We start from the raw sequence: 12,606 nt of genomic DNA on the forward strand, positions 1-12,606 counted from the left end.
TATTTGTACGTTACATGGAACATCAAATATAGCGCCACGGGCTTGGAATTGCGAAGAACGGCAGCGCCTTCACCTATCGCGCCATCCTTGTGTCACGTAGAACAGTTCTAGGAAAATCGATGCACAGCGGCTGAATCACTCGCATGTTGGTGGCTATGTGTCGCTAGGGTCGCTTGCTGTTCCTCTTTCCCGAGATCTTGCTAGAAATAGCGGGAAAGCAGAATTTTTGCCAGAGCAGGTTCCGCACACGCAGGATACCAGAGGAGCCGCTCAGGTTGAGATAGGCGCGAGTTTAGTCCAAGGCTTTCGCGGCGCAAGTGTGCAATATGAATTACGTACGCTGATCCACATCGACAATCATGTGTCATGAGGATAACAAATTTCCCTACAGATATATCGGCTTGAAGTTTGAGATCTAGCCCTTTAAAGTCAGGTTGTAACGACTGTGCCGGTGATTGGTGATTGCGCCAGAGTGAACAAAACGAAACGGGAACTAGTCCATGCATTTTGTTCACATTCCGACCACCAGAGCTTCCCAAGTGCTTTTGAAGAGAGAGAGAGAGAGAGAGAAAATGAGAAAAATAAGGAGGTTTAGGGGAGGGCGCAAGATACGGTGGTCTCGCAAAAGGAAGTTGGCACAGAAGGAAAAGATGTGGAAAATGTCTTTGTCTGAACAAAGAGAGGAACCGTTACAATTTCCTTTTCGCACAATTTATTTCTCTATTTCTATTTCGCACACACGACATGACATAATTAATGTACGTGCAAGGCCAGTCCTTATGTGTGGGTCCTGTAATTCAATGGGGGTTGTTAAGACTGATATAGCTTGCTTTGGGTTTCCTGTGCTTCTTACCGTTTCCTTTTAGTGGAAGTAATGCCCTTCTGCGTGAGCCGTACTAGAGGATAACATCCCCAAAAGGGCTGGGAAGTCTCTTCATCCGTAACCTCAGTTCTGGTCAAGATATACTATGTTCGAGACGATAGCTAAATCACCATTGAAACACGTGTCTAGAGTGTCGACCATAACGTGACTTTATTGACGTCCATACATGAGACGACAGGTACCAGTTTAGTTATCGTCCATTTCGTGTGCTTTAAACATCAACTCCCGGGCTTGTGCCGCTGCTACATTCTCTGAGCGACAAATACCCATTAGCGGCTCTTAGCTTAGAAAAGTTATAGGATTTAAACGAAATAAACTAAAACGAAGAGCGAGGCATGCTATCGGCGTCAAGGCGCTGTTTGCTTCAACGAGATTGCCCTTATTTATTACACCGGAGATGAAGTTACTGATGCCCTTGTCTTTACTTCAACATCCAAATCAGAAGTGCGACCATACCTCGGACACCACCTGGAACACACTGCAGACACAACGCAGCAGACCGCGCATGCGCTGGCTGAAGTCCCACAGTCCCAAGAGCACCAGTGATGTTCACGCTGTTTCGTGCGTCACCGGTGTCATTACCGTCCTTCTCCATCCTGTCATCGATTTTCTTTATGATCGTTTGTATCGGAACAACTCTGTGGCAGGTGCCGTTCCATGCACTCATGGCATCTGGACAACCGCAATGTCCTTTCCTGCAGACACTACTCTCTCCGCGGCATTCGCTGTGGTCGCTGCATTCAGCACCTAAGCTGCTCTTTGGAACGCATGATGTTTTACTCGGTCCATACCTGTAGCCCGTATTGCATCCACATTTACCGTACACGTTGCAAACTGAGTCCTTCACAGCGTACATGCACTGTTCGTCGTAGTGACATGGCCAACCTATATAGCCGTAAGCCCGACAAGTCACATGGGTTGATGAAAGGGAGACAGGCATGAAGTCTATGCACTCGCATCTTCCAAATGCACAAACGGCATTTCGTGGCTCACAGTCCGAAGAGTCGCCACAGGCGTCGGTGAAGAGTGCGGGTACCTCGATACTCGACCGTGAATCAGAGCCGTCCGCTTTAGCGATGCAGCGGAAAGTCAGGAACGTCGTTGGCGTTGGCAGTGCTTCCAGTCGTGGTACCCAAAGTCGAGAAGACATGACCTTCAGACTCTCTTTTTCGGCATACGCGACTTCTACCGTGACGAAGTCTTCAGGAGCACGGTCCCCAACGCGCCAGACGATGCTTGCTGCCGTCCTGTAGGACACGAGACAAAAGAGCTCGAGTGAATTGTTCCGAACTGGTGTCTTGTAAATGGTAGCTTTTAGAAAGGCAGCCTTGACGTTTGTCGTTAAAAGCATCGTTTTTGTAAGAGCACCCGCCATGAATGCCTCCATGCTGGTGTAGTTTCCCAGGCGTCGCTTGAGGAACATATTCGACAGGCGTAAATGCGATTTCTTGTTGCTTGCCAAACGCCTGAAGTCTCCTGAACTTAACCTGCGGTGACTGGATACGGTTGCGTGCGTCGTGCGACTGAACTGCAACTCCATTCTTGGTGGAGGTGTTTTTGGGATTATATACCGCGGCCCAGAAGTGTCACGCCCATGGACTTTGCTGCGTTGCACCATAAGCTTATGTTGGGTAGACATCAGGCTTCTTCTTGTTGTATGTACACCTCTGGTCCTTGAGGCGACATTTGCTACACGATGTCGTCCTCGGCGCCCCATTGACCGTCTTAACATGAGCTCGTGGTCATGGTCAGGTCCATATCTGTGCAGTCGTGGTAACGCTTGTCTTCTTACGCCATATGGGAGTCTATGCATGACTGTAAAGGCTAGAAAGCGAGCTTCGGTGGACGTCTCGGTGAGCTCCTCGTGATCCATGGGACCGCTACTGTCGTCGAAAAGACTGTTGAGGCTATTAGCCCTGCGGAAAACATCCAGGAAAGAGCTGACGTTTGGCACGAGTTCTGTGGAGCCAGTCGAGACACTCTGATTTCGGTCATGCCGTTCAAAGTTGCCGTCCTCGAAGTTCTGAAGGGTTTCAGTGGCCCCCAAGACCTGGTTTGTGAGAGCAACGCCCAACACCACCAGTGCAAGTACAGCCATCAAATATATTACTGTTGTTGGAGTCCAAGATTTGGAGGACTTCTAAAGCATTTCCCTCGTTCTGTTTTTCTCAAGTGATAGCTGTTGTCCATAAGGGCCACTGGCCATGTGGCGATGGCAAGCAGGGGGCTAACCGTTCAGACGCAACAATACTACCTCCAGTGTCTAACATTTGTTGGAACTATGGTGGGCCAGAGAGCCCACCATCTTGGAATTGTCTTCTTCTTCCTCCTCCTCGGAGCAGTGGCCGTTATCCAGTGTCTTCGTCGTTTGGGGTGTCATCTTCATCGTTGTCCTGCAGCTTTTTCACGTTTCACTATTATCGCTGTAGTCCTCCTTGTCCTTATCCTTCATATATGACGCTTCCAACGGTGCGATAAGGACGAGACTTGTTAGGGACGAAGTCATTAAGGACGGAAGTTTGTTAGGGTACCTAAAAAAAGTCAGACATGAGCCTGTTTTGCAAATCCATTGAAGATAAAGCCTGAGCTTGGGCGAACAAGGACAGACAAAAGACAACACCAAGCAGCAAGCTCAGTCTACGCCTTCAATGGATTCCGTCCACCAGCTTGCGTGCCTTATTATCCTGCATCCTAATGTCCGGCAGGGGTATATAGGTGAAAGCAGTGAAAACACCGGACTCCAAAGCGAAATACATTTTCAAGTACGAAAAGGTATAAGCCAGCCGGAGTTTGTACAACACATAATAGTTTGTCATTCTTAAGCAACACAATCTCACCACGCATAATGTGTAGTTATGTACACTTCGCATACTCCACGTCTCTGCAGAACACTGGGACCGTGAAAAGACACTCATGACATATTGTGGCACTTTAATACATGCAGTTCATTACGTCATGCACAGATAGTAGGGAGGAGAGCTGCTCGAGAGAGCGAGTTATTTTGGCAAGTTCCGTTTTAAGCTTTAACGCATCGCTTTAGAGTGCCCAAGCTATGCGTGTTTGCAACCATGGTTCCCGCACTGTTAAAGTAGCACAGAAGTCATTTTTAACACTGTTTTCTTCCTATAAAACTGTTAAGTAGGCCAGTAAGATGCACCATGCGAAGTAATTCACACCACAGTCGTAATTATCGCAGAAATTTAATTTAAAGTACGCCGCAAAAAGCGACCGTGCGTAACGGCGGTGGAGAGCAGTACCAGCCTGTGATCTGCTTGGGACCTCGCGCTGACGCTACAGGGATCACGCTCGCTGATTGGTCCAGAGAAATGTTGTCTGCTACTCGGCTGTTCGGGGTTCTGAAAAAGCATTGCTCCTGGCTCGGTCATGATTCGGCCGCTCCTTCTATCCCCAATTCTTCGGGAGAACTGGCAAAACTGGTTTACGGCTGCAAAGGGACAAGGCGCTGATCCCCACTGACCGGCGGGCCAGAACGCGTGGACCCTGTAACGTCATCGGTGACGTGGCATCATCCCTTCTCCTCCTCGATATACCGCGAGTGGCGCGTTAAGGGTGAACGCGCGGAGCTATGTTTATGTGAGTTTTTTTTTTCTGGGAAACAAATTGCACACATCAAAACCTTTCGCGCTATTCGGTAAAATGAAACACACACTTTCATCAGACGTCTTAATCTGGAATTTTTTTGGATGGCCCTCTGTACTCCCTTAACAGTTAGTTCCCTTTAGCACACCAGGGCTAATATCATTGGTGCAAAGTATTTGAAATTATATTTTTGTCCCAATCAACTGTATATAAAAAGACATGAATGCGTCACATGATGCTTACCTGCACAGAGGGGCAACTGTACGAATCCTTTTTTTGACATCCAGCTCACCACCACTATAAATTAGAGGTCCCATTTTCCATTCACGAAATCTGCCACATCAACAATGTCTTCTTCGAGTATGTCGCGATAATGTTCCCCCACACGCCTCACCATGCTGCATGGAAATTGCATACCCGTGTCCTTCTGAAGTGGTACTCTTAATGGTGGTGGTGATGGTACAGAAAAATGGGGACGTAGCACGTCGCAACAGGCTCGAACTGGCTACCCCAGTACCCTTAAACTGGTTTAGCCAATGAGAATGAAATCAAGATAATAAAAGGGGCAGAAGGAAAGGATGTGGGAAGGAGATGAAAAGAAAGGGAGCTCAACCGATGAGAATCACCCCGAGAAAGCAAGAACAACAACAACTTTATTTGAGACGACGATGGGAAGTTTCATCGCTAGGGGCGATACTCTACCCTGTTGCTGATGGTGATGTGGGGAATGAAATAATGAGCCCCTCCACAATAAGGATCGAAGTCCTATGGCGTTCCAAAAGGTAAAAAGAGCTTTGAGGGCAGAGAGTTGGTGGACTGGAATTGGCCAGGGACTAAGTAGGGACTGCGATCAAACACATGCACTCGTACAATTTGCACAGTGAAAACACACACTTGCATACTTGCACAAGTGACCGCGGGAAGCCACGTGAAATCAGAGTGACGATTAAGATAAAGAATCACTCGCGTTTATAACGAAATACTTTAAAGTGTCTCAGATATATATTTCTCAACTTGAAAGTGTCTCTAATTATTATTTCTCAACTTGACGCAACACATGCACGGAAGATGAATGGAAAAAAATATTTATATACATATTTAAAGCGAAGAAAACAAAGCAACGCGTCTTGCCTTTGTCGTGCTTCTCGTAAGCGTCGATAAATCACTTTATTCTACCCTGCTTGTAAAAGAGATAAATCGCCACCGTGTCTTGGCCCTCAAGAGCAACACCGTTTTCGACACATTTTCCCAAGATGGCTTAGATAATAAACCCCGTGGAAATTTCTGCGCTCGTTACTTAAGCTGTAACTCGAGCGAAGTGAAGCTAAAACAAGAGATGGTGGTTTCATCAGCGTAGCCGTCACTCAGATTTTCGATGTACGCGGCAGGGTATTAGCATGATATACAGACCGGAGTTCATGGGATCCGGTGATGCATCTTTAAGGTTGAAATATGGCTGTCGTTGAAACACTTCTTTAGGCTCCTTGAAGCTTGTGTTGTGTTTGTCACCTTGTGTGTTCCGAGCCTCAGGACAGTCACTTTTCATCACGCTTATGTAACTACAAATGTTCATCGATGCAATAATTTATTTCGGCATACTCGAATGATGTTGTCATACAACTTTCTCTTGATCTGAAAGGAGGTAACAATGATCGTAGCGGTAGAACTGAAAACAAGGCCAACAAATACATGGAGCGACGATGAATGAGGAAAACGAGGTGAAAATATGGTAATAATAATTCCTGGGTCGTTGAGGCGAAAAGATTAATGAACGCACTTCTTCATTCACTTGTCAGTCAGAACAGTGTTGCATTGTTTTCTGTTCAACATCCGACACCAGTGGTGTTAGGTCTCGCGCACACACACACACACACACACACAGTCGCAGACGTTGAATAGCAGCCTCAATGTCGTCTAGTCTACATCAGAGTATTGTGGTAGAGTATTGTTATTCCCTGTCATTTCCGACTGAGATCCTCTGTGCAGGTGGCTGGTAAGATGGCTACAACCTGTAAAGATTCCAAAACGGATAACAGTAGATTAAGTAGGTGAGAATTTCTTCGCCGAAGTCGAAAAGACGGGTAGTATTCGTCAGGCACGATTAGTGAGATACATTCTCCAGACTCTAAGCAAAATTTTTGACCTTTTGCATTGCCATAACCTAACCATTTGCCCACTTTGGAGAGAAGTTTTAGTAGTGTTGGATGGGGGGGGGGGGGGGGGGGTTGATGCCAGGAAAGTGGTAAGATCAAGTAAATTGCTGTAATTGCTTTCTAATTTTCATCTTAGAGTGCAGATATGAGGATAAAACTCTGATATCTATGTATAGTTCTTGCACTGAGTCAAATGAATTTATAACATAGAGATCACTAGGCCATTCACATAGCATATTGTTTATCATAATACTGCGAAGTTTAAATGTCCCTAGTGTTAACTGGCGTGTCTTGGCTAATTAGTGTTGATAACGAATAAAAAAGTTTTCGTTATGAATGCTGATATTGTTTTTATTTGCCACGGGAAGGTCGTTGATACACTAAGGAATCATCGAAAAATTACTTTGCAGTCACCATTATAGACCTCTGCTGGACCTGTTTTCACTGTTTTCAAAGGCCCCAAGAAAGAAAGAAAGCTTAATAATAATAATAACAATCAACTCTCTCTGCTAGATGGCTTACTGTATGGGCCTTAATACACTTTCGACGTAATAGGTTCCCGATAATAAACATTCTTGAGGTCCGGTCTAGAAGAACCGTCGTACCGTTTCAGAAGCATCGCAAATATTGGTATTAAGAGGCAGAAGGGAGCTGGAAATCCCTGTTCAGCGCATTGAGTGTCCTTTTCCTTTACGGTGGCTAGAGTGTGCCTTTCTGTCGCATCAACACTCCCAATGTGCTGTCAAAATCCATCCTATGTTCTCTGTCGAATGTATATGCTGCTTGTGTCAACTCGTTTAGTTTTTCGTCCGTCCAATCATTAAAGATAACCTTAACAAAGCGTTATTTCTGAAACTCCGCGGAACATATCTTACATGTAACATTTTACCCGTTTGAACCCTCACGTATTTCTGTTGGCGAATTGGAATTTGAAAGTGGGCGAGCTATGATGATTTGAGATGCATTGGTTCAAAGTTCCACCTTGTGAACAGAAGTGATGTAGCGTATTTCGTAGATCACTGTGAATTACTATACAGACCGTTATTGCTCCAATCTTTACAGGCGGGAGGTCCTTTCAGTAACAGAACGAGACTGGCAAGGCAACGAGACACGTGTATAAAGGGTGTTTCACGAAAAATGAGCCAAAGTTAAAAAGAAAAAAGGCTCATCGCACACCAAAAAGACGAACTACATAGTGTTATCTACCAGTGTTGTGAGGATACTCAAACTATGTTTTGTAATTAATTAATTAAGTAAAATGAATTAGTCAGTTTTTAATAATCAGGATTAGAGCCAAAATGTCAATAAGAACTGTGACTGGCCTTGGTTCGATAACAGGAAGGTCGAGAGCGCTGTGATACAGCGCTCCTCGCGCGTCCGCGAAAGGTCCCGCGTCGATCTTTTGCGAACCCGAAAGTTAAGTCTTTGGAGCCGGGAATAAAGGGTTCATTAGAGGTACAGTGCTGGAGAAAAGTTTACGGAACATGCCCCGTCGCGTTCGGTGGTGGTGGTGATGGCGATAGGGCTTGCCGTTGTCGGTCTCACGTATGTGGGCAACGTCACGACTGACGCCCTGGGGGAATGTGCGTCCTGTGCCGACTTCTAAGGGAACTGTGCCGACATATGTCTGAAAGCGTCTGAGGAAAACCCAGGAAAAACCCCAGACAGCACAGCCGGCACCGGGATTCGAACCCGGGTACCTCCCAGTCGTACCTCCGGCGCGTTCATTCCTCAGAGTAACACGCTAGCAGCCATTTGGAGCGTTACAGACTTAGACATGTTCCTAGGTAACCCACTCACCTGTTTGTAAGTCAAACAAAGTACAAACTGTACAAAGTTGGAATGCAACGGGTCTCGTGTCGTTGTATCGCCTGCTACAACTTTCTCATTGACATTTTAGCTCTAATCCTTATAATTAAAAAAACTGACTAATTGATTTCACTTAATAAATTAATTAGTTACAAAACAAAAATAGTTTGAGTACCCCCACACCACTGGCAACACTATGCAGTCCGTCTTTTTGGTGTGCGACGAATCTTTTTTTTTTTTTTAAAGCTCCGGCTCATTTTTCGTGAAACACCCTGTATGTTCTAGGCACGACGAAGTGGGAGTGCAGCTCTTAACACATTCTGCAGAAGATATACATAGCGTTGAACTGCAATTAGAGTGTGACCACAGAAAACTATCTGCACACGCACACGCACACATACAATGGATGATGGATCGGATTGGATGATAGATTGAGTTCTATGGTAGATTGGATTGGGTTGGATGATACATTGAATTCGATGGTAGAGTGGATTGGATTGGAGGTGGTATCTGCACAGCTGTAGAGAGCCAACCGAAAGTTATGCATAGCTTACTTCCTCTGCGATATTCAGGTAGCAAGATACAGAGTGCTCTGCCAGCATATTTACAAAAAAGTTTTTTTTTTATTCAGACACAATCTAAAGTTATTCTTGTGCAGTGATTTATAAATTGTGCCATTGCATCGTTGTATTATGCCGTATTGTTATGCGACCGAAGATTCTTCTTGCACAAACATTATCCCCTAGTCTGGGGGTTTCATTATGGATATTATTTTATGTCTCTATGCAAGATAGGATCGACATCTCGGCTTAACGTTTGTGTTACTTTTGAACTTTCTTGTGTTCGTATGTTGTGATTCCTCCTCACAATGCATAAGTCGCAGTTTGATGTTGTTTTGAACTTTGTTCAAACCAGTCGGAATCAAATCAATGTCGTGGTTATGGTGAAAGTTACGAAAGCTATAGTTGATTTCGAATGTGGGGCTTCGCACAGCTTCTCGTTTCCACACTAGGAACTCTAGGAACTCTTATTCAGAGGCTCTACGGAGAAAAAACATAATGGAAACAACCTTCACAGTGAACAAGGGGCGAATCCAGATGGCACTTCCTTCACTGGTTCCACCCTGAAAAGATGGACAACGTTCTTTTCACATAAAATTATTCGGCATCATGCGGGTGAGGTATCAGGCACATATCACAGCGTAATGCCATAACCATCACATCCAGCAGAGAAAATTGTAAATTGAGATATGTTGATAGATGTTCGTTTCTGAGCATATCTCCGAGCATATATATATATTTTTAGGCTCATGCTTGCAAAATCTGGGGGAAATGATTTCCTGGAAAGATTCTGTCCCCTTAGCAGTACACCATCCTTCATCATCAATCGTGTTCACGTTCTCACTGTCGCGGATACTTCTTATGGTCACTTGTTTCATTCATCACAAATTCATAGCCCGGGAAGAAGCGTTAGACAGCACCAACATTTGTCAATTATGCAAACGTAGAACCCCGTAACAGCGCATGAAAAATATAACGTGATCTGCCGGCCTCTAACGACCAGAACCGAGATGTATGAGATTCATGTGTTCATCAGCACATATTTCAGTGCGTAGGGAATGTATAGAAAGCAATTTACATACATTATGAACACGTGCACACGCGTGTACGTTGATGAGTTGTTTAGGAGTGGAATATTTTTGTTTACGAAAGTTGTAGTACTGAAGTATCCACCTAAAAAAAAATTCAGTCATAATACATGACGAACAATGTGGGAAGGACGGTTTACAAAATCCACCTAGCGGTCTAGTTCAGAAATAATCATTAAAATGGTAATGGTAATTGGAGTACATTTACACGATTCACTACTTTATTCTACGAAAAGCCCTCTGAGGGCAGCGCGCTTTCATTTCAGTTTTCAAATATATACGTTCATATACGTTCACTATATGCTGCTTCACCATGGTAACTCTTCAACGTATTTAGGACGCTTTCCGGTAACCTCCATCGCCGCATTAACACGCTATGCATGATTTCACGGCTCGCGCATTACTTTTTACCGCATCGTCGAGCATCCAAGCGATTAGTTTATACCTCAAACGTCGCCATGCCTACATTGGACAGCTGTTTCGGCCTTACTGGGACTTCATCAGCAGTGCGCAGGAAGGCAACGCATGAATGAGATGCTATAGGTGGGTCATTCTTCGGTTCCGAGCAGTGCTTCCCATACAGTTTACTATTACTTCCGGCATAACTGCGAAACGCTAACTTTCTGGTCTGAACAGCCGGACGTATAGTGTGTGTGCTCATTAGGGAACCCCGATGTATTTGGGCTAAAAGCCTCAGACAGCGAGCCAATATTTGCGGAAGATTCCCGCCTGGCACTGATATCGAGCAATCGGCTGTGCGTGAACACTGTGATAAGGTGAGCTATCTTTGTTTGTTTCGTGCTTTGGTGTGTTCATTACATACGCGTGCTTATAATTTTAGTCAGCTTTCGGAACCACACATAAGTATACTCAAAAGAAGAAAGGAGTAAGTTTAGTCTTTTGGGGGATACATGCATTCCCACGACCATTAATCCCTTTGGGACTAAATGAAAAGTAGAACACTCTAAGACAACACTGAAGCTTTCTAAGTTTAATACAGTCGAACCTCGTTAATATGACACTCAATAATACGACATTCCCGCTTTATGACTCTTTTTCTCGGGAACTGTTCCTTCCCAATGGCCCCCGCATGTAACTCTTCTTCGTTAATACGACATTTCGTCTATATGACAATGACCGGTATTTTCAGCACAACTACACTCTTAAAAATGAACTTCACCACATAGCACGCTCCTAGCCAACCATAATCTCGAATGATATGGTTATCTGCCCCGATTTGTTGAAAACGGTAGGCGTACGCCTCCCGTTTTCAACAAATCAGGGCAGATAACGATATCATTCGAGATTATGGGTTAGGAGCGTGCTATGCGGTGAAGTTTATTTTTAAGAGTGTAGGGAAGAACACGCGTACTTTACCCTCGCTCCTATGACCGTTGGTCACTGAACCTGCTGCTGTCATACGGCGTTCATCGACCATGTCTGAGAAGATGCGACTGCTGGGATGAAGAAGCCGGATATGCGTCAGATTGAAGGAGCGACCAAGTTCTCACCAGGACATCGCCGACTAGGCCAAGAGAGGTTTATCCCTAGATATAGTACGATCTACGGTGTCCACGATCCAGCTTATGTAGTTTTCTACTGTTCGAGGCGCACGTATAAGGGTACGGTACGACTCGTAACGCGTGGTGTTCGTTAATGGGTTAATTCGCTTTATAATCAAAATCCGCGGGAATGGTCTTGGTCATATTAACGAGGCTTGACTGTATGTACAAGCTTTCCCGTGGTGAACCACGCTTAATCATGAACAAGAGAAGTGGTACGCTCATACAAGTATATATTATAGAGTTTACAATAGGTACTCTTTGTAAACTTGATATATCCTTGTATAGGCGTATTACTTCTCCTGTACGTACCTCATGAAGTGTAGTCCACCACGCAAAAGCTTGTACATAATAAACTTGGAAAGCTTCAGTGCTGTTTTTGGGTGTTCTACATTTCATCTCGGACATGACTCTCCTTGTACACATTGTACACATATGTTATGGACTAAATGAAACAATGCTTGTGCGAAGTCGAGGTACTAATTTCAGGGCCAGGGGGAGTAATTGTAACCTTTTTTTTTAAACCTAATCGTTCTGATTTTCCACAGTCATAATTAGCACAGTTTTGGTGCACTATAGCGTTAGCTGCTTGTGCGCCATAAAATCTCAAATGATCACTGTCATCATCGTCTGGAACTACGACTCCACGATTCACTTCTTTACAATATATAAAACATATAGTCTATGAGTAGAATGCTCTATTTCTTGTTGTGAAGGCAGCTGCCAAGGTGGTCCTTACTTAAGAAAAGTGCAGTGAGCTGAAGAGTGCTCTCCGGGCCATACAAAGGCTATACAATACACTATTGAAGAAGCACGACTGACAGCCCTTTGTACTCTTTATGCTCAAACATAATTCCCTGTGGTTTCCTAGAGCTGGAAGATGAAACGAAAGAATTGGATAAAAAAAGCTGGTGCTGCCAGTGAGTCACGGCGGCTTATTACCGGCCTCGA

The 12,606-nt window shown here is 44.7% G+C and overlaps 2 protein-coding genes across 3 annotated transcripts in view; one reads left to right on the top strand and one right to left on the bottom strand.

Annotated features, from left to right (window-relative positions):
- Positions 1-12,606, top strand: part of LOC135366159 (uncharacterized) — a 208,976-nt gene that overhangs the window by 63,416 nt on the left and 132,954 nt on the right. The gene's annotated exons all lie outside the window — the stretch shown is intronic.
- Positions 6,081-12,606, bottom strand: part of LOC135366158 (calcitonin gene-related peptide type 1 receptor-like) — a 146,172-nt gene continuing 139,646 nt past the window's right edge. Inside the window, exons 17-18 of the mRNA XM_064598815.1 lie at positions 9,515-9,568; positions 6,081-6,492 (exon numbers count right to left, since the gene is read on the bottom strand). Coding sequence (XP_064454885.1) covers positions 9,517-9,568 — 52 coding nt within the window. The 3' untranslated portion in view covers positions 6,081-6,492; positions 9,515-9,516. The remainder of the gene's footprint in view (positions 6,493-9,514; positions 9,569-12,606) is intronic.

This window comes from Ornithodoros turicata, chromosome 8 (genome assembly GCF_037126465.1).
Source record: "Ornithodoros turicata isolate Travis chromosome 8, ASM3712646v1, whole genome shotgun sequence".
NCBI lineage: Eukaryota > Metazoa > Arthropoda > Arachnida > Ixodida > Argasidae > Ornithodoros > Ornithodoros turicata.